Source organism: Mercenaria mercenaria, unplaced genomic scaffold, assembly GCF_021730395.1.
Source record: "Mercenaria mercenaria strain notata unplaced genomic scaffold, MADL_Memer_1 contig_2935, whole genome shotgun sequence".
Classification (NCBI taxonomy): domain Eukaryota; kingdom Metazoa; phylum Mollusca; class Bivalvia; order Venerida; family Veneridae; genus Mercenaria; species Mercenaria mercenaria.
Window position 1 is genome coordinate 5114 of NW_026461028.1, and position 23212 is coordinate 28325.

Here is a 23212-nt window from a genome sequence, read left to right on the forward strand (position 1 = left end):
CTTAAAATGTGTGTCAATTTTCAAATACAGTGAAGTAGTAATTTTAAATACATTGTACCTAGAAAACTGATAATAGCGTTCGAGACTACTTCTAGCCCTTTGATTACGTGGCCAGGACTTGGCAAATTTTCATTGGCCAAATCGTTGTATTTGTGCGCGATAGTTAAAGAAATCGGAGGCTGCCAATATCGGACAAAACTTTTAAAATACAAAATTATCGCCACAATGTAAAGAAAAAAGTACTTAGTGAAAATTTGTACGCATAGTATTAAATACTGGTTAAAAACTTAGAACTATATTTTAACAGTAAGCACATCCGGCTACTGTGTTGTAAGGTAACGTAAAGTACGATTGCCGGCTACGATGGACGTCTTTAAAAGATTTCGCGTTATTTTTCTTGCTTTTATGATTTTGACAGCTGTCGTATCTTTTGCAGAAGATGCAGAACAAGCTGAAGAGGATGAAAGTAAGTTTTTTTGAAGTTTGTAGATCGCTTTAAATTGTTAAAAAACGGATTTTACAAGACGGTGGTTACTTACAAACATGCCAGATGAATTTGTCCTACTGTTAGTATACAGTTTATACTAATTTATTTTAGCTCGATTGTGATGAAAGCTTAAACAGTATTGGTGTCATATAAGAAGTCATGGTCGTGACTAGTTCTGGCTACCATAACTTAACTGACGCTATCTTTATTCTCTGATGGTCACGTCCTTAAAAATAAGTTTTAAACAAAAATAATCCAAAAACAAACTCAAAAACGCAGATTTATTGATATGCCCTATTCATACTTTGTCTATATTTACACATGAATGGGGCATATCAATAAATCAGACAAAGTATGAATGGGGCATATCAATAAATCTGCGTTTTTGAGTTTGTTTTTGGATTATTATTGTTTAAAACTTATTTTGGCATAATTTAAAGCACAGCTTGGTGCTCTGGTGCCAGTGCCTTTAAGTTATGGCAAAGAAGTATAAAATACACAGAATGGCAACTGGCTGTAATCTCGCGTGAGCTCGTGTCCGAGCATGATTCGGCGTTATCTTACTAAAAACAAACATCGGCGAGCATGGAGTTACAATTTGTACCTTTAAAACCACATTTAAAATACATGTTAGCTTCTAAAACAAAATTAGTTTAATGTGAAATGGTCTTAAGACACGAAGTACACGTTTTTTTTGCCATCGAAAGAAGCGTGGTCATACGGTGATAATTATTTTACCGATGAATAATTGCTTTCACATACAAAATGGCGCGTGGAGAAAGCGCCACTTCCGGTAAACGAGATCTCGTTTTTTTGTCACGGGAGGTTGGCGAGATTTGCTCTATATGCCTTTCAAGTTGCCAATCTATTTATTTTTATAGCTCTTTGGTTATGGTTAGTGCTTATGTTATAATGTTGCTTTCTTGCCGACCTTAAGTAAAACTTATCTTATCTTATCTTTAGTCCTGGCTTCCAAAACTCTAAATGCCGCTTTTTTATATTTTGTTTTTTCATAGTTGCGGCTTTCGTGTTTTGGACCAGGCCTACTATGAAACCATACCAAAATAAAAAGTTGTCCAACTTTTCATCACAAACGTAGTCAACTGAAATTAGGGATTTTTCTAGACCTCTAAAAAGGGCAGGGTGCTGCTAAAAGGGGGCAGGGTGCATTTTGCGCATTGCGTACCTTTGTCTACGAAAATCATAATCTATGAATGGAGGATGAATCACAGTACACAGTTATTGGTTTTATCGCTTGCGCATATTGGCGTGTAATAGTAAACGTTAATCGTGTACAGTACATAAATAGGTTTAAATCACCAGAAAATTTGTAATTTTGGATATCATTTGATAATTTTTACATAAATCAATGAGGAGTTGAATCCCTTTTTGATACATGTAAGTTTTATTTGAATTCATGGCCAGTTCGTGAAATAATCGGCATTTAAACCTATAGCATGTAAAGCGTCGGCAGCGATGAAAATTTCATCGGAAATTGCTTCAATTATTTTGGTCTTTCGAGTGTTTGACGCGCTAGCAAGACATTTCAACCCCATGAGACATTTCTACCCCAAGACATTTCAACCCCAACTCCTTGGACATTTCGATCCCATTCAATGCTATGCCTGAAAACATCTAAGAATGCCATCATTACTATAATTAAGCTGATTAAAAAGGGTAATTTAAATGAATAAAACAATTAAAACAAGTTGATTTATTTAAAGAGCCGTACTAACATTAATCGCATTATGGTAATAACTGTTAATGATGACAGGATTTATTTCACAATGTTTGGAAATTATGAAAACAAAATTATATTGTTCTTTCATCTTTTTAAGGGTGATTCAGGCATGTTTGCAAATCTTTAATCTATAATAATTGAGCAATTTCAAAATGTAATAACGCTTAATTACCATTTAAAATGTGAAAATAAGGTTATTTTCGTGAAAATAGATTTTTTACGAAAATGAGCCATATTTGTCTAAATTTCTTTATTTTCTAAAATTCTATTTTTACTTTCTTAAAAACTATATTAGTACATGATGCCTTCATATGAAAAATGAGTGATTTTTATCTCACAATAACGAAATAATCATCATTTATAAATTGTTCTTTTATTATTAGTAAATACTGATATATACATTGTTAAAACAGTATGAAATTCTTATGGTTTTAAGTAATACTTGTGTTTTAAGTTGGTACTTTAACCATTTCAGTCTAATATAACAGGATTTTCTACCGTATTAATGGTACAGTTTCCTGTTTAGTTTTTTTAGCTCACCTGTCACAAAGTGACAAGGTGAGCTTTTGTGATCGCGCGGTGTCCGTCGTCCGTGCGTGCGTGCGTCCGTAAACTTTTGCTTGTGACCACTCTAGAGGTCACATTTTTCATGGGATCTTTATGAAAGTTGGTCAGAATGTTCATCTTGATGATATCTAGGTCAAGTTCGAAACTGGGTCACGTGCCTTCAAAAACTAGGTCAGTAGGTCTAAAAATAGAAAAACCTTGTGACCTCTCTAGAGGCCATATATTTCACAAGATCTTCTTGAAAATTGGTCAGATTGTTCACCTTGATGATATCTAGGTCAAGTTCAAAACTGGGTCACGTGCCGTCAAAAACTAGGTCAGTAGGTCTAAAAATAGAAAAACCTTGTGACCTCTCTAGAGGCCATATATTTCACAAGATCTTCATGAAAATTGGTCAGAACGTTCACCTTGATGATATCTAGTTCAGATTCAAAACTGGGTCACGTGCCGTCAAAAACTAGGTCAGTAGGTCAAATAATAGAAAAACCTTGTGACCTCTCTAAAGGCCATGGGATCTGTATGAAAGTTGGTCTGAATGTTCGTCTTGATGATATCTATGTTAAGTTCGAAACTGGGTCAACTGCGGTCAAAAATTAGGTCAGTAGGTCTAAAAATAGAAAAACCTTGTGACCTCTCTAGAGGCCATATATTTCATGAGATCTTCATGAAAATTGGTCAGAATGTTCTCCTTGATGATATCTAGGTCATGTTCGAAAGTGGGTCACGTGCGGTCAAAAACTAGGTCAGTAGGTCTAAAAATAGAAAAACCTTGTGACCTCTCTAGAGGCCATATATTTCATGAGATCTTCATGAAAATTGGTCAGAATGTTCACCTTGATGATATCTAGGTCAAGTTCGAAACTGGGTCACCTGCCTTCAAAAACTAGGTCAGTAGGTCAAATAATAGAAAAACCTTGTGACCTCTCTAAAGGCCATGGGATCTGTATGAAAGTTGGTCTGAATGTTCGTCTTGATGATATCTATGTTAAGTTCGAAACTGGGTCAACTGCGGTCAAAAACTAGGTCAGTAGGTCTAAAAATAGAAAAACCTTGTGACCTCTCTAGAGGCCATATATTTCATGAGATCTTCATGAAAATTGGTCAGAATGTTCTCCTTGATGATATCTAGGTCAAGTTCGAAAGTGGGTCACGTGCGGTCAAAAACTAGGTCAGTAGGTCTAAAAATAGAAAAACCTTGTGACCTCTCTAGAGGCCATATATTTCATGAGATCTTCATGAAAATTGGTCAGAATGTTCACCTTGATGATATCTAGGTCAAGTTCGAAACTGGGTCACCTGCCTTCAAAAACTAGGTCAGTAGGTCAAATAATAGAAAAACCTTGTGACCTCTCTAAAGGCCATATTTTTCATGGGATCTGTATGAAAATTGGTCTGAATGTTCATCTTGATGATATCTAGGTCAAGTTCGAAACAGGGTCATGTGCGGTCAAAAACTAGGTCAGTAGGTCTAAAAATAGAAAAACCTTGTGACCTCTCTAGAGGCCATACTTGTGAATGGATCTCCATAAGAACTGGTCAGAATGTTCACCTTGATGATATCTAGGTCAAGTTTGAAACTGGGTCACATGCCTTAAAAAACTAGGTCAGTAGGTCAAATAATAAAAAAACCTTGTGACCTCTCTAGAGGCCGTACTTTTCATGGGATCTGTATGAAAGTTGGTCTGAATGTTCATCTTGATGATATCTAGATCAAAAACTTCAAACTGGGTCAACTGCGGTCAAAAACTAGGTCAGTAGGTCTAAAATTATTAAAATCTTTTGACCTCTCTAGAGGCCATATTTTTCAATGGATCTTCATGAAAATTGATCTGAATGTTCACCTTGATGATATCTAGGTCATTTTCGAAACTGGGTCACGTGCGGTCAAAAACTAGGCCAGTAGGTATAAAAATAGAAAAACCTTGTGACCTCTCTAGAGGCCATATTTTTCATGAGATCTTCATGAAAATTAGTGAGAATGTTCACCGTGATGATATCTAGGTAAAGTTCAAAACAGGGTCACGTACCTTCGAAAACTAGGTCAATAGGTCAAATAATAGAAAAACCTTGTGACCTCTCTAGAGACCATATTTTTCAGTGGATCTTCATGAAAATTGGTCAGAATTTTTATCTTGATAATATCTATAATCTAGGTCAAGTTCAAATAATAGAAAAAACGACGTCATACTCAAAACTGGGTCATGTGGGAAGAGGTGAGCGATTCAGGACCATCATGGTCTTCTTGTTTTATTAGCCTTGAATTTCAATTATGCTGCCGTCTTGACCTTGCCCTTCACCTATTTGTTATCTGTTGTCTGTTTGTATGTGTAAATGTATATGTTTGTTAGACCCAGTCATGGACCCCATTGGAAATAAGTCTTTTTGACTTTCATGGGCTTTCCAAGCAAAATGTCTAGTCACTACTTACAGTCTACAGAATTAGTTTAGATTTAAAATAAAAATTAACTAAAATTAGACTGGTATGGTAAAAGGTACATTTTATAGTCTTAACTTTTTGGTGATATTTATGCCCCCCTTTGAAAAAGGAGGGGTATATTGTTTTGCAGATGTCGGTCAGTAGGTCGGTCGGTCGGTCGGTCGGTCGGTCGGTCGGTCGGTCGGTCGGTCGGAATGTAGACCTATCCGTTTCCGGATGATAACTCAAGAACGCTTGGGCCTAGGATCATGAAAGTTGATAGGGAGGTTGGTCATCACCAGTAGATGACCCCTATTGATTTTGAGGTCTGTATGTCAAAGGTCAAGGTCACAGTGACCCTGAATAGTAAAACAGTTTCCGGATGATAACTCAAGAACACTTGGGCCTAGGATCATGAAAGTTGATAGGGAGGTTGGTAATGACCAGCAGATGACCCCTATTGATTTTGAGGTCAGTATGTTAAAGGTCAAGGTCACAGTGACCCTGAATAGTAAAACGGTTTCCGGATGATAACTCAAGAACGCTTGGGCCTAGGATCATGAAAGTTGATAGGGAGGTTGGTCATGACCAGCAGATGACCCCTATTGATTTTGAGGTCAGTATGTTAAAGGTCAAGGTCACAGTGACCCTGAACAGTAAAACGGTTTCCGGATGATAACTCAAGAACCCTTGGGCATAGGATCATGAAAGTTGATAGGGAGGTTGGTAATGACCAGCAGATGAACCCTATTGATTTTGAGGTCAGTACGTTAAAGGTCAAGGTCACAGTGACCCTGAACAGTAAAACAGTTTCCGGATGATAACTCAAGAACGCTTAGGCCTAGGGTCACGAAAGTTGATAGGGAGGTTGGTCATGACCAGCAGGTGACCCCTATTGATTTTTTTTTTAGGTCAGTATGTCAAAGGTCAAGGTCACAGTGACCAGGAACAGTAAAATGGTTTCCAGGCAATAACTCAAGAACGCTTGGGCCTAATATCAGGAAAATTGATAGTTAGGTTGGCCATGACCAGCAGATGACCCTTATTGATTTTGAGGTCATTAGGTCAAAGGTCAAGGTCACATTGGCCAGGAACAGTTAAATGGTTTCTGATCTTCTTGTCCAAAACCATAGGGCCTAGGGCTTTGATATTTGGTATGTAGCAAAATCTAGTGGTCCTCTACCAAGATTGTTCAGATTATTTCCCTGGGGTCAAATATGGCCCCACCCCTAGGGTCACATGGTTTATATAGACTTATATAGGAAAAAACTTTGAAAAACCTCTTGTCCAAAACCACAGGGCCTAGGGCTTTGATATTTTGTATATGACATCATCTAGTGATCCTCTACTAAGATGATTCAAATTATTCCCCTAGGGTCAAATATGGCTCCGCCCTGGGGGTCACATGGTTTACATATACTTATATAGGGAAAAACTTTGAAAATCTTCTTGTCCAAACCGCGTACTTTTGTTTACAGTGAGCATATAATTTCTGTTCCTTGTGCAATTACTAAATGCATCAAGGGGGGCATTTCGTGTTCGACGAGCTCTTGTTATTTATTAGCTCACATGTCACAAAGTGACAAGGTGAGCTTTTGTGATCACGCAGCGTCCATCGTGCGTGCGTGCGTCCTTAAACTTTTGCTTGTGACCATTCTAGAGGTCACATTTTTCATGGGATCTTTATGAAAGTTGGTCTGAATGATTATCTTGATGATATCTAGGTCAAGTTCGAAACTGGGTCATGTGCAGTCTAAAACTAGGTCAGTAGGTCTAAACATAGGAAAACCTTGTGACCTCTCTAGAGGCCATACTTTTTAATGTATCTTCATGAAAGTTAGTCAGAATGTTCACCTTGATGATATCTAGGTCATGTTTGTAACTGGGTCACGTGCCTTCAAAAACTAGGTCAGTAGGTCAAATAATAAGAAAACCTTGTGACCACTCTAGAGGTCACAATTTTCATGGGATCTTTATGAAAGTTTGAATGTTCATCTTGATGATATCTAGGTCAAGTTCGAAACTGGGTCACGTGCTCTCAGAAACTAGGTCAGTAGGTCAAATGATAAAAAAACCTTGTGACCTCTCTATAGGCCATATTTTCCATGAGATCTGTATGAAAGTTGGTCTGAATGTTCATCTTGATGATATCTAGGTCAAGTTCGAAACTAGGTCAACTGCGGTCAAAAACTAGGTCATTAGGTTTAAAAGTAGAAAAACCTTGTGACCTCTCTAGAGGCCATATTTTTCAATGGATCTTCATGAAAATTGGTCTGAATGTTAACCTTGATGATATCTAGATAAAGTTTAGAACTGGGTCACGTGCGGTCAAAAACTAGGTCAGTAGGTATAAAAATAGAAAAAGCTTGTGACCTCTCTAGAGGCCATATTTTTCATGAGATCTTCATGAAAATTGATGAGAATGTTCACCTTGATGATATCTAGGTCAGGTTTAAAACTGGGTCTTGTATCTTCAAAAACTAGGTCATTAGGTCAAATAATAGAAAAACCTTGTGACCTCGCTAGAGGCCATATTTTTCAATGGATCTTCATGAAAATTGGTCAGAATTTTTATCTTGATGATATCTAGGTCAAGTTCAAAACTGGGTCACATGAGCTCAAAAACTAGGTCACTATGTCAAATAATAGAAAAAACGACGTCATACTCAGTTCAAAACTGGGTCATGTGTGGACAGGTGAGCGATTCAGGACCATCGATTCATGGTCCTCTTGTTTTAGACTAGGGGTTCTGTGATATGTGCTATGTAGTTGTTGTTTTTTTATCTGTGTCTGTAATGATGTATGATGGATTTTTTGCTGAATAAATCTATCTATCTATCTATAACGAAAATAACGGGATTTATGTATCAGCCAGGTTTATTACGTAAATAATTTATGAACAGATCGTTCTGATTATCAATCTTAAAATAACCTTCATAATTAAAAAATTATAACATATTTTCATACTTGGTGTTTATTTATTTTTTCAGATCATCTTAAAGCCTATTTTAGTACACAGCTATGTTAAAAAAAAAAAATGATTTTTAAATCATGTGCCAGTTTCACTGATTTTATTTATGAAAATAACTTTAATAAAGTCACATCTTTAATACCCCTTTATTTATTTTTTTTTCATTTATTTTTTTTTTTTTTATTAGCTCACCTGTCACATAGTGACAAGGTGAGCTTTTGTGATCACCCTTCGTCCGTCGTCAGTCAGTGCGTCCGTCAACAATTTCTTGTCTGCACGATAGTGGTTTCATTTATGATTTTATTTTAACCAAACTTGCACACAACTTGTATCACCATAAGATCTTGGTCCCTTTCTTGAACTGGCCAGATCCAAATATGGGTTCCAGAGTTATGGCCCCTGAAAGGGCCAAAATTAGTTATTTTGACCTTGTCTGCACAATAGCAGCTTTATTTATGACTTGATTTTTACCAAACTTGCACACATCTTGTATCACCATAAGATCTTGGTTCCTTTCTTGAACTGGCCAGATTCCTTTATGGGTTCCAGAGTTATGGCCCCTGAAAGGGCCAGAATTAGCTATTTTGACCTTGTCTGCACAATAGCAGCTTCATTTATGATTTTATTTTAACCAGATTTGCACACAACTTGTATTTCCATAAGATCTTGGTTCCTTTCTTGAACTGGCCAGATTCCTTTATGGGTTCCAGAGTTATGGCCCCTGAAAGGGCCAAAATTAGCTATTTTGACCTTGTCTGCACAATAGCAACTTCATTTATGATTTGATTTTAACCAAACTTGCACACAACTTGTATCACCACAAGATCTTGGTTCCTTTCTTGAACTCGCCAGATTCCATTATGGGTTCCAGAGTATTCATATTCTGTAAAGCAAATACTTTAGATGTGTGCGTCAAAATTGCTTACGAAAACAACAATAAATGCGAAAATAAGCAATATGATTTTCTTCTTTTACAAACTGCTCTTTTCTTTTCTATGAACGACATTCCTTCCAGTTGTAAAATATCAAACACGAAATCCCCGTTAAGTACTGCGAAATATAAGAATATGTGAGTACTGTTCTGTTAAGTACAGGGAAAAAAGTTATTATCATATTTCATATCTTAAGGAAAATGTGGCTGCCATATTACTTTTTTCTATATTAAATATTTAAGCAAATACACGTGATTTAAAGTATGATTTTAACAAGCGATTTATGTAGAGTGTATTTTACTTTTTTCTATATTAAATATTTTAGCAAATACAAGTGATTTAAAGTATGATTTTAAAAGTATGATTTTAACAGCTTCAAGCAATTTATATAGATCTATATATTCATATTTTCTAAAATATGCTAAATGGAAGAAATATAAAATGAAAACATACAACTATTTCTGAGGGGTGGAAATGTCTTTGGGGTCGAATTGTCCAAGAAAATTAAATTTTGGGGTTGAAATGTCTTGGGGTCGAAACGTCCAAGATTCTTTGATGCAAGTGGGGATATTGCCCATATGAAAAAATTATCTCAATATTTCTTAGGATCGCGTCAAATTAGTTGGACTAAATTATGGTGTAACCCCATTTGGTTACCTATAACCAGTGTCGAACCGCAACATCCCCACACTGACTCTCGTGAGAAACGAATGACCTTAACCACTAGACCACCGCACCACTCCTACTGATGATAGACATTATGAGGTCAGATTCATGACTCGAGGACTGAGTCTGAGAGACATTCTTTCGATCTTTACATTGTATCTCCTTCAGCAGACATCATGTCTTTTGATTTAAAGACTTTAATTAGCTTAAAAAAAATAAATGAAATAGGTAATAACTAAAGCTCTTGTATACATAATATTGTCTAGTTTCTTGAATCATTGGGACACCGGAAGCAGTGTATTTGGTTTAACTTTGCACTTAGCTTGAACAGGGAGTTGTATAAAACCATCAATGTTTTGCATTGGTGTAAACTTATTAACAGTAACTCACTCAAACTTTGCAGAATATGTCTAAAACAAGAAAGTGGCAATGGTTAAAATGAACCATATGCAAATTTTAATTAATTTCATGTTACTTTTTAGGAAGTGACTAGGGGTCCAGACAATCCGCCTTAAGACATGGAGTCCAGTGTAGCAATAACCACAGTAAAAATAACTCCTGCAAACACTTGCATGGTTTGACTCTAACTCTTCTTTCCTAGTGGCCCAAAAGACAACCAACTTAGTTTATTGTCATGTCAAATCTAATAACAAAATATGTGCCCTTTTCAGAGGTTTCATTAATATTTTTTAAGCAGAAGCTTCTGAGTTGGCGTCCCATGACAGATTATTTGATATTATCCATGCCAAGGTATTAGGCCGAGGTGACTGATTCGAGTAGGACTCCATGGAGGTAGTACTGGGTGGGAATAGGATGTTTCCTCTGATTCGAGAAGGACTCCACGGAGGTAGTACTGGGTGGGAATAGGATGTTTCCTCTGATTCGAGTAGGACTCCACGGAGGTAGTACTGGGTGGGAATAGGATGTTTCCTCTGATTCGAGAAGGACTCCACGGAGGTAGTACTGGGTGGGAATAGGATGTTTCCTCTGATTCGAGTAGGACTCCACGGAGGTAGTACTGGGTGGGAATAGGATGTTTCCTCTGATTCGAGTAGGACTCCACGGAGGTAGTACTGGGTGGGAATAGGATGTTTCCTCTGATTCGAGTAGGACTCCACGGAGGTAGTACTGGGTGGGAATAGGATGTTTCCTCTGATTCGAGTAGGACTACACGGAGGTAGTACTGGGTGGGAATAGGATGTTTCCTCTGATTCGAGTAGGACTCCATGGAGGTAGTACTGGGTGGGAATAGGATGTTTCCTCTGATTCGAGTAGGACTCCTTGGAGGTAGTACTGGGTGGGAATAGGATGTTTCCTCTAACTCCATAATTGTGCATTTTCAGTGTTGCAGGGTTTTTTCAGGTTGATCATGGGAGGGGAAACACAATATTTTATTTTAGGCCTTAGGGACTAGGAATACACTTTTTCTGGTATCTACATTTTTAAAAAAAAATTATTTTACAGTTGGTGGCAACCATGTTACTTACTTAATATCAATTTTCAGATGACACAAAAGCTGGGGAAGATAATGAGGTACGAGAGGAGGAGGGTGTGTTATATTTGACTGATGACAACTTTGACAAAGTAACTGAGAAATATGATGCTATTCTTGTGGAGTTCTATGCACCATGGTATGACAAAGGTTTAAATAATGCATAAAAAATAGTTTGTTATTCAACTTTCAGCTTACCAGACTCATGCAGTGAGGGTCTTTATTAATTCACTTAATGGATAAAGGTTAGTTAATACTGTTTCCAGCTCCCATATACTTTCTGTACCCCTGTCTTTATGGGATGAGTTATGGAATCATCTGCGGCAGGCAAGTGGCATCCATAAAAATTGACCACTTGCAAACTTGAGTGGTTCTTATCCAGTTTTCTCTAAACAAGGTCAGAATATTTTATTATGGGGAAAAATTATTATAAAAAATTGAAATTAATATGTGGTTGTTTAGGCACCATATGATAAAGTTTAAACTGATAAAATGTATACATGTGCAATTCACCCTAGGTACATTTTATCTTTGTGACATTATCATGACTGTAAATGATAATTTCATTTAGACAGAAATATTGTATAAAAACTATGCGTAATTATGATTCCAGCACTTATGCTCTGTACATTTATTGCCTGGTCAACATTTTTTGCCATTGTGTGAATAGGGCTCGACTTAGTCTCACTGGGCATTGTGCCATGAATAATAACCTGGTCAGTCTAGAAACAAATGTAAATGGCTTTGTACAAAAATTGTCCCAGTTTCATATTACAGGAATAGCAAACAGTTAAACTAGTTTTGAAATTTGATTTGTTCTCAACAAGCACATACATGATGCTACTAAGGCTTAAATTATTTTCAAAACCACTGAACTATAAAGAGTGCGAAAGGAGGGACTGTTGAAATGACCTTCAAAGACTATTTGAACATTAACAAATACCGTATTTATAGTATTGGCGCACTAATTTGTATTGTTGGTGCCCTTCATACACGACAACATGCCAGACTGACAAACTAGTGTGCCAGTGCAACAAATACCTTACTTGTTGTATCAGCGCACCTTTTTGTTGTTCTCATGTGTTGGTGCCCTTCAAACAGTCCAGTACACCAGAACGGCAAATAAACATGTTAATATGACATATAAAATATCAGACATTTTGGTGCACTACTATGACTTCTGGCATAATGGCGCCTTTTAAATGCACCAACACACCAAAACAACAAATTAGCTGGCAGATACCACAAATGAGGTATTTGTAGTATTCATACACTAGTTTGTCATTCTTGCATGTTGCATCTCTTCAAACATGCCAGCATGCCAGAATGAAATGGCAGAAATCAGCTACTGTATATAACTCTTAATTTGGCAGTTATGCCCCTTTTAGGAATTGGAAATTATATCTCCAAAAGTAATGTAGCTGAAACTTTGCACAGATGCTTTGTGCAGTTATTAAAACAAGATTAAAGCATCAAGACCCATGACTCTTACATGAATTTGGACAATACAGTTCAACTTATGTTAAGAGACCACCTAAGGGAAAGGCAAAATTGGTATCTTAACACAAATGATCTCTTATACAACATATTTTGTTCTTGAGCAACACAAAAAAGGAACTGAAAAATGGTCTTTGAATGTAAGTGGTCTCTTAATAGATGTGGTCTCTTGAGCTATTCTAAGATAGAAAATTTATTTTATTGACAAGCCTTCAAATAGTAGTTTCCTCACAATGAGTCACAGTGGAACTCTGATGGGTGTATTCTGATTTTTGTTAAATTCATTTTGTGTTGAAAATCAATAATTAGTCTTAGAGACTCGTGATATATTAAATACTGAGTTTTCCCACTCTCATTGTAAATTGTGTTTCTTTTGTGGTTGGCTGTCCTTAGGACATAAGTGTATCTTCTTTTCTTCTAGGTGTGGTCATTGTAAAAGCCTGGCACCTGAATATTCAAAGGCTGCCTATAAACTGAAAGAGTCAGAGGTACCTGTTCCTCTTGGTAAGGTTGATGCCACTGTTAACTCGGATTTAGCTGCAAGGTATTACAGTATATAAGAATATTTAATTAATGTGGTACCATGTTTTGATACTGTTTTTTGCCCTGTCCTTCTGTCCGTCCGTCACACTTCATTTCCGTTCAATAATCGGAGAACCATTTGACCTAGAACCTTCAAATTTCATAGGGTGGCAGGGCTTATGGAGTTGACGACCCCTGGGGGTCACTCCATCAGATGTCAAGGTCACAGGGGCCTGAACATAGAAAACACTTTCCAATCAATAACTTTAGAACCACATGACCCAAAATGTTGAAACTTTATGGGATGATTGGACATGCAGAATAGATGACCCCTACTGATTTTGGGGTCAATCGATCAAAGGTCAAGCTCACAGGGGACTGAACATGGAAAACCATTTCCGATTCATAACTTTAGAACCACTAGGCCCAGAATGTTGAAACTTAGTGGGATGATTGGACAGGCCAAGTAGATGATCCCTATTGCAGCCAACCATCAGTGTCTCTTTGACTTTTGCTCTTGTCCTCTATTGACTTCTTGCCTGTACGACTATGCATTGGGGGAGACATGCACTTTTCTACAAAAGCGTCTTCTAGTTTCTTTTGAATGGCGAAAAAAACCCGAATAATATTCAATGTTCCCAGAAATGATAATGTTATGAATTTAAGTTTTTAACTAATGACTTTCTTTACCTATCACTGTTTTTTTTCCAGGGCAATTTGGTAACTAAAGCCTGCTTTGACCTTTAGTGGGCAAACTTCTTTAGATGACAGTAGATGATCACAATTTTTTCGGGGGTGGGGGTAGTCAGAAGTCAGGGTCATAGTGAATCTTGGGACTGCTTTTGAGATAGGCCATCAGTGGGGGCCATATGTGTTTTACAAACAGCCATAATTTGATTGAGATTTAATTTCTTACATTGATGCAATTAAACATTGGTGAAAAAAGTCTTCCCAGAATATTTATTATACGAGGGGCGTTCAATATATACCCGGAAAAGTGCTCTCAATTCTTCAAGTATCATCAAAAATAAATGAAAATGCTACAAAATGTAGACTAGGGAATACTGAGTTGATATGTTAAAATTAGATTGTCTTTGGATAAATAATAAGTAAATGCGAGTCTCCATGGCAACGTCATGTGACGTCATCCGGCCCAATTTTGTCTCTTTTTCTATTTTACATGCGCTAAAACATTACTTGCCACTTACCTATTTTTCAAGCTACCTTTTCTTAAATTGGGTGAATATTGGTATGGAAAGTAAGCGTTACGCCAATAACGTCAAATTATAAATGTGACATCATTAAAATATTTGGCAGGCATATTGAGTTGGTCGTTGCTTGAAAATCAGTGTTGAACGGAGATGTGAGATAACATTTTGTGTTCTGAATCGAAAATCAAGGAAAGAGACAAATGCTATGCTGAAAAAGGTTTAAGGGACAATGCCCTGAAGAAAACAAAATTTTATTAGTGGGACGTGACGTTTAAAAGTGGTCAGGAGAATATTGCTGACGACTTGTGTTACAGACATGAAAAATAACGCTCACATTTAATAAATTAAAGAGCTCCTTGATAGGGCATCAGTTCAGTGTCCAGTTTCTTCAATACGACAGGAACACCATATGATTAGTATTTATTTTTTCTTAGGAAGGTGTAAAAATGCATTTAATGGTGATAAACATTGAATCAATGGTAATCACGAGTTGTATTGATTAACTGAGTGTGATATAACAGCATCATAATGACATTGGGCCGCTTTTGAGGTGATGGCGTTGCCTAGGAGACGACAAATAAATATTGTGCATGTTCTGAAATCTGTAATTTAGGTATTTGCATTCAGTTTGTTCATATCCTTCGTATTTTCAAATGTTACCAAAATGAGACCAGAAATAAAGAAATGAGAGCACTTTTCCGGGTATTTATTGAACACCCCTCGTACAAATAATTTTACAATAAGAGTATCCTATTTCCAGAAGAATTTTGTCAACGTGTACATGTGTGAAGTGTGTTGTAAGCATGTATATGTGTTGAATCTGTAATTTATTTTCTTAACTGCTACACAGCAATCCTGAATGAAAAATTCTAGGTAAAAGAGGTCTTTCATATTTCTTTTCACTATCATGTTGTAGATTTGGTGTGTCTGGATATCCTACTTTAAAATTTAAGAAAGATGGAACTTGGATAGAGTATGATGGTTCCAGAGATTCTGAAGGTATGTTTTATTTGTTGATGCAGGTTTCCTTTTGTTCACCATTTGGCGTCCCGTCAGTACCTTGGTCTCATATTTCATAGGATGATCACCTGTTGCCAGTAGACAAGTCCTGCTGTTTTTAAATATCAATATATCATAGGTCACTGTGAGATAATACTATGTGTTTGATAAATGTACTGTTTTTATGTAAGCTTGTTGTATCACTTTTGAATTCTTTAATAAATGCCAGCAGACTTCTGTGTGAAATACCGTCAAAAGTAACAGAATACTAAGTAAACTTTGTTATTAACTTGCTTTCCACAGTGTCTTGAGAGCTTAAATAGCTTGCATTTTGTACAGGAATTGTGACCTGGGTGAGTGAGAAGGCAGATCCTAACTACAAACCACCACCAGAGACTGTTGTGACAGTAACCAAAGATAATTTTGACGAATTTATCAATAGTGCAGAGCTTGTACTTCTTGAATTTTATGCACCATGGTAAGTTTAATAGAAATAAATTGAGAAAATGTAAGGTGAGTTAGATGGAACTTATCTGATTTGTTATCCCCCGCTGATGAAATCGGGAGGAGGGTATTGAAATGGCGTTGTCCGTCCGTCCGTCCGTCCGCAGCCATTTCTCAGTAACTACTTGGTAGAATTTCATGAAACTTGAAATAAACATGAACCAACATACTGCGATGATGCCCGTCAAGTTTTTTTTTTGATTGGTCAATTTCCCTCAGAGTTATTGCCCTTGATTTAATAAAAAATGTCCGTCTGCAGCCATTTCTCAGTAACTAACAGGTAGAATTTCATCAAATTTGAAATAGACATGAACCAAGATACTGCGCTGATGCCCATCAAGTTTTTTTTTTGATAGGTCAATTTCCCTCAGAGTTATTGCCCTTGATTTAATGAAAAATGTCCGTCTGCAGCCATTTCTCAGTAACTAGCAGGTAGAATTTCATCAAACTTGAAATAGACATGAACCAAGATACTGCGACGATGCCCTTCAAGTTTTTTTTCGATTGGTAAATTTTCCATATAGTTATTGCCCTTTAATTGTTTAAAAATCCACAGATCTGTACATAACAAACCAACCAATTGGAAGAATTTCATTAAACTTCTTTCATTCTTTTCCATGAACATTTATTATAAACATGTGATGTTGTGTACCTACACCTGGTCACCACCTTACCTTGGTCACCCCCCCCCCCCCCCCCCCCCCCCCAATTTTTTTTTTTTTTTTTTTTTTTCATTTTTCGTTTTCTATCAATATTTATAATCAACATGTAAACTGTTGTATCCTCACCCCACCCAAACAAACTATTCATTTTCTTTTAATTTGATTTTCACTAATGAAATTATTTGCTTCTTGGTAACATTCTTAACTTTTTGCTGGATATATTTTTTTGCCGTTCCTCAACTCTAACCCTTTCGGCGGGGGATTCCAATTCATCGAATTTGCTTGTTTTATATACACTGCTGTGGGACTTAGAAATCCTTTATTTATATGCAAATGAAAATGTCTACAAGAGTTTTTAGTACAGTGCATACCTGATATATTATGGTCAAAGGGAGCCAGAGGATCTTGATATGCTTTAGATAAGCCCCACCCACAATTTCACAATGGGAATATGTATTTTACTTCACAATATGATAAAAACCATTAATTAAACTTCCTTATTTTTCTGTAACCTTTTAACAAATTGTTAGAATAGTTTCCTTTAAGAATATTTCCCATAAAAATGCACTCGAACATTATCAGTAAAGAAGATAGATTTGTATAGATTAACAATTTTTATAACTACACCATTTTAGACTTGATGTAAGTAACTGATAAAAATGGATCTTTAAGTCAATATGAGAGATCAACTTCGTGTTTGAATAAGATATAATAGTTCTATGGATTAATCTGCTGTTGGGTATCGAGCCAAGAAATTTTACATAGGAATATTAGCAATTAACTGTCAATTAAGAGTATGAGATAATTGTCACCTGCTTAAAAAAAGTAATTTTAACAATTTCTGACTAGCGAGATACAAATATATGTATTACTCTGTAACTTATTAAGGTTGAGAATACAGAGATAAAGTGATACCTGCCAGAATTTGTTTTCTGTTCAGATTTAGGGGTTATTGTCCCCAAATTGCAAATTATACACATTTTAAAAGGCACTACTGAGTGATGATGAAACCTAGAAATTGTGTATAATGCTGACAGATGTAAATAACTTTGTCCTCAGATTTAAGGGGGGAAAGGGAAGCAGAGCGCCACCACGTTATATTAAAAAATGTGTAACATCCAAGATTTATCAAGTGAGCAGGATACTTGTAATTACAGTTGTAGAATTTTCCTTCTGAATCTTAACATAAAATAATTCTGTCACCCAAACTTCTCAGTTGAATAGTAGGTTCTTGCCAAAAATAATAGAAGACAGTTACCTAATGTAAGAGCAAAGTATAGAGTTTAGTTACCCTGAAAATAAGTCCATTTGTAAAATATTGTAAAAATTGCATTATCAAGATAAATGCTCTTCAAGTTGTATAAATATGTTTCATCAAAAGGTGTGGCCATTGCAAAAGACTTGCACCGGAATATGAAAAGGCAGCTCAACGTTTGATACTTCATGAACCCCCAATACCCCTGGGAAAGGTTGATGCTACCGTGGAAACAGAGCTGGGGCAGCAGTTTGGAGTGACTGGATACCCAACTTTAAAAATGTTCCGAAATGGCAAACCATCTGACTACACAGGGGGCAGAGATGCTTTTGGTGAGCATAGATACTTAATCTTTTTAATCAAATAATGCTATACCATGGAATAAAACATTCAGGTGGTTTAAAGAAATATTGATTCAGTGTACAGTCAAATTTGTGCTGTAGACCATCTGGATCAAAATATCAGTTGGCTTATTACCTATAAAAAATTATTTTAACTTACAGATGAAGGTACCTTCTAACTTACAATGATTGTCAATTTTATGGAGTAGGCATTGCTTAACAAATCTGAAGCAAAAATTCAGTGATGCAAAATAGAAAAATTGAAGTCTGTCATCCAGCATCAAAATTTTGCTTAAACATGGTCACCAAACAGCTTATAGCAGCCTTGCATGTACCTCTCTAAAGTGTTCAAATGATACTGTCGAAGCCCATTTTGGGGCTGCAAGAGCTAAAAATAGAAAAAGCATTAGACAACTTTTAACTTACCATTTAATGGATCACCAAACCCTGTCTGCAGCATCCTTGTATGGAACCACTCTCAAGTTTGTTCAAATGGTACAGCTTGACACTATTTTAGGGCCAGAGCTAAAAATAAAAGAACATTTAAACAGTTTCTTTTCATAAACCTCCTTGTGGGTATTCACCACACTTGGTCTATGGCATCCTTCTATGGCATTCTCTGAATTTTGTTCTAATGATTTGGCTTTACCCCTTTTAGGGCTTGCCAGAGCTAAAAATAGAACAAACCCTTGATAACTTCTTCACAAGAACCTTTTGATGGAATTTCACCAAACTTGGTCTGTAGCAACCAAGTTTGGACCTTTTTACATGTTTTTTAAATGTTTCCATTTGGCCCCACATTGGGGCCCTCGGAGCTAAAATAAAATAAATTATTCTTATAAACCAATTGATGGAACTTCATCCAGTTTGGTCAGTAGCAGTCTAATATGGACCCCTGTCAGATTTGTTCCAACAGTGTGACTATGCACCTTTTAGAAAAAGCCTTTAATAAATGCATTCTCCATAAGCCTCTAGATGGATTTTCACAAAACGTTGTTTGTAGCATCCTTGTATGGAGTTCTCTTGAGTTTGTTCAGATGCTTTTCTAGGCCTCTTTTAAGGACTATCTAACTAAATATAGAAAAACCTTTAAATGACATTCTAATGAACTGCTTGATGGTTCATTACAAAACTTGGCATGTGGCATCCTTGCATGGACTTCTCTCAAATTTTGTAAATGTTGTTCAGCTTGACCTCTTAGGAATGGCCAGACCTAAAACAGAAAATCCTTTTAATAACTTCCACTTGAGTTTCACCAAACTTGGTCAGAAGCAAAGTCAGAAGTTCAAGGTTCTCCTCAGTTGAGCAACTTGGATGATTTACGGAATTTTTTATTATGCCACCCTTCGAAGAAGGAGGGGTATATTGTTTTGCAGATGTTGGTCGGTCGGTCTGTATGTAGACCAATCCGTTTCCGGATGATAACTCAAGAATGCTTGGGCCTAGGATCATGAAAGTTGATAGGAAGGTTGGTCATCACCAGCAGATGACCCCTATTGATTTTGAGATCTGTAAGTCAAAGGTCAAGGTCACAGTGACCCTGAACAGTTAAACGGTTTCCGGATGATAACTCAAGAATGCTTGGGCCTAGGATCATGAAAGTTGATAGGGAGGTTGATCATGACCAGCAGATGACCCCTGTTGATTTTGAGGTCAGTATGTTAAAAGTCCAAGGTCACAGTGACCAGGAACAGTGAAACGGTTTCCGGATGATAACTCGAGATTGCTTGGGCCTAGGATCGTGAAAGTTGATAGGGAGGTTGGTCATGACCAGCAGATGACCCCTATTGATTTTGAGGTCAGTAGGTCAAAGGTCAAGGTCACAGTGACCAGGAACAATAAAACGGTTTCCAGGTGATAACTCAAGAACGCTTTGGCCTAGGATCAGGAAAATTGATAAGGAGATTGATCATGACCAGGAGATGACCCCTATTGATTTTGAGGTCATTTGGACAAAGTTCAAGTTCAGATTGGCCAGGAACAGTTAAACGGTTTCTGGATGATAACTTGAGAACGCATGGGCCAACGGTCATGAAAGATGATGGAGAGGTTCATCATGATCAGCAGATGATCCCTATTGGTTTTAAGGTCAGTAGGTCAAAGGTCAAGGTTACAGTGACCCAGAACATTTAAACCGTTTCCAGACAATGACTTGAGAACGCTTGGGCCTAGGATCATGAAACTTGATAGGGAGGTTGTCCATGACCTGTAGTCTGACCCCTATAGATTTTGAGGTCTGTAGGCTAAAGGTCAAGGTCGCATTGACCTGGAATAGTTAAACCCTTTCTGGACGATACCTTGAGAACACTTGGGCCTAGGATCACTAAACTTAATAGTGAGGTTGATCATGACCAGCAGATGACCCCTGTTGATTCTGAGGTCAAATGTCAATGTCACATTGAACCAGAACAGTAGAACTTTTGTTTACAGTGAGCAAATAATTTCTGTTCCTTGTGCAATTACTGAATGCATCAAGGGGGAGCATTTCGTGTTCGACGAGCTCTTGTTTGACCCAAAGTCACAGTTGGCTATTTCCGTTGGGCTACATATTCTCAATGCGAAATTTAGACATTCCACAGCAGATATGAAAAGCTGCGATAGTCATATAAGCTACAGTAGCAGGCCAGTATTAAATATTAATGGTAATGGCATGGAAGTTGCAGATTGTGTTAATAGGTCCTTCATCTTACTCTGAAAATCAATTTGATATTTTATGAATATATCAAGGTAGAGTTATTGTACTTTATGTTTTCAGGTATTGTTGATCACATGCACAAATATTCCGGTGAGGCATCCAAACTTCTACCCGAACTGAGAGATGTGAAGAATTTGATAAGCAAGGAATCAGCAACCATTATTGGATTCTTTGACAACCTTGAAGACGAGAAATTAAGAGCATATATGAATATTGGTAAGGAGACGGATGCAATTTATGTATTGCTGTAAAGTTCAGTAATAACAAGACGATTAAAATGTTTATTTGCAGATAAACAACACTATCTTCCTCTATGCTGTGACACAAAAACTGCATGGGTGAAAGTTTTGCGTTTCATTCTGAAGTTCCAGTTTTTGAATGCTGCATGAGGTCATTTTTGAAGAACGTGTATATTCTTTGTAGGTGGGGGGGGTGATAGGGATGTCATAGTTATTCTTCACATGGAATTTTTAAATGCTACATGCCTTAAAAAAGAAGTTTTAAATTGTTTATTTAGAAAAAAGAAGCATAAAACATTTTTAAACGTGGAGTTAGAAAAAGATGATGCAAACAAATGGGAGATGGGAATGGGTATAGAAGAAGTAATTTCCTTTGGAAATGAATGTGGCAAATGGTTGAAGAAATCATAAATTAGAGAAAAACTATCATTGATAAGCGTCAAATCCTTGGAGAAAAGGCAAATAAAACAGCACTCTATGACAAAAAAAATGATGTCCCCAAAGACCTCCTATCAGGGCTTCTGCCCTGTACCCACCAGGAACCATAGCAGTTTGCAGGACCACTAGCTCAAGTTCAGGGCTTTTCCATTTTTAGCTCAAGTATTCAAAGAAACAGGGGGTAGAGCTGTTGGACTCGCCTGTGCATCAGCATCTGCTGTGTGTCCCGATTTGGTTAAGTTTTAAAAAAAAACAAAAAAAAAAAACAACTCATTTTCATAATTAGCACACTGCTAACATCTGTCAGTCAGATTTCATGACAGGTTCCAGATGGAAGACTGTTTATTCATGAGGTAGTAGCCTCAAAGAGTTTTTATCATTCAGATTAATTATTACTTTTATCTCCGTTTCATTGTTCTTATTGAATTTACTACATATTATTTACAGCCAACGACAGAAGAGAGGACCTCACATTTGGTCACACCCTGTTGCCAGAGGCCCGAGATCTCTACAAGGTGAACCCTGGCAGTGTCGTCGTCTTCAAACCTGAAAAATTCTATACTAAATTTGAACAGAAATATAGCATACTGAAAGTGGTAAGTTACTTTCCTAATACAAATGTACAGCACGCTACAGAAGTTTGTTCACAAGTATGAAGTTACAAAACTTTCGAAAAACATGAATTATTGTATGAGTAATTTTTATTTCAAAATAATGTCACATTTATTTTCTATTTGTGACACTCTTCCAATATTGATCACTCTGAGAAGAAAGTATGAATTTAAATTACAGATTTGTTAAATAATAGTGTAAATGTCTTTGACTGAATGCATTGAAAACATTTATCGAAGATGTTAATTCATGTTACTTTCTGTGTAAATACGTGAATGTAACAAAAGTTTAATTTTTCTAATGGCAAACAATGTTCATATTTTAACAGTTGTGTCATATCAAGCTACATTGTAGTGACTAAGAATAAGTCTTACCTTATTTGATCTTCTGTGTATAGATTATTGATTATTTATTGACCTTCTATTGAAATTTTGCAAGATGGAGTGGAGCAAAGTGAAAGTAATAACTTAATTCATTAGGAGATCAGTAAATGATCTAAAACCTATTAATACAGTTACAAGTAAAACTGTAGTTAACCATTAGTATTGTCCATATTTGCCTACTAAATGAATGGTTTTAACAGGTACTGTGTAACCTGACGGTAATATTTGTATCAGCATATCAAATTGTCTGTTTGTGGAACAGATGTTTATACTAGTTAAACTATTATTAACATTAAGGGCATATTAGAATCAAAATGATATACAGCATTAGTGTTTACCCACACCTGGAATATTTTTTGGTCTGGTCCTGATTTAAGGCTTTTGGCTGTATAACTACATGCGTCTTCAGGCTTCTAAATATGTAACTGAATCGCCTGTTATTGCAACTTTCAATGAATCACATCTGAGCCATTTTCAAAATTGTCTATAACTTATTCATATACAGTTTACTATTCTGTACAAATGAAATCCACAAGAGTCCTTTTAAGAGGCTGACATATAGAGAGCTTAGCTGCCTTGAAA

At 36.6% G+C, this 23212-nt stretch overlaps 1 protein-coding gene across 1 annotated transcript in view; it reads left to right on the plus strand.

Moving 5' to 3' along the window:
* Positions 1 to 309: 309 nt before the first annotated feature.
* LOC128552595 (protein disulfide-isomerase A4-like) overlaps positions 310 to 23212 on the plus strand; it is a 32277-nt gene continuing 9374 nt past the window's right edge. The window contains exons 1-8 of the mRNA XM_053533642.1: positions 310 to 466; positions 11285 to 11411; positions 13191 to 13313; positions 15419 to 15501; positions 15841 to 15979; positions 18049 to 18254; positions 21019 to 21174; positions 22083 to 22231. Of these exons, the coding sequence (XP_053389617.1) occupies positions 364 to 466; positions 11285 to 11411; positions 13191 to 13313; positions 15419 to 15501; positions 15841 to 15979; positions 18049 to 18254; positions 21019 to 21174; positions 22083 to 22231 (1086 nt within the window). The 5' untranslated portion in view covers positions 310 to 363. The remainder of the gene's footprint in view (positions 467 to 11284; positions 11412 to 13190; positions 13314 to 15418; positions 15502 to 15840; positions 15980 to 18048; positions 18255 to 21018; positions 21175 to 22082; positions 22232 to 23212) is intronic.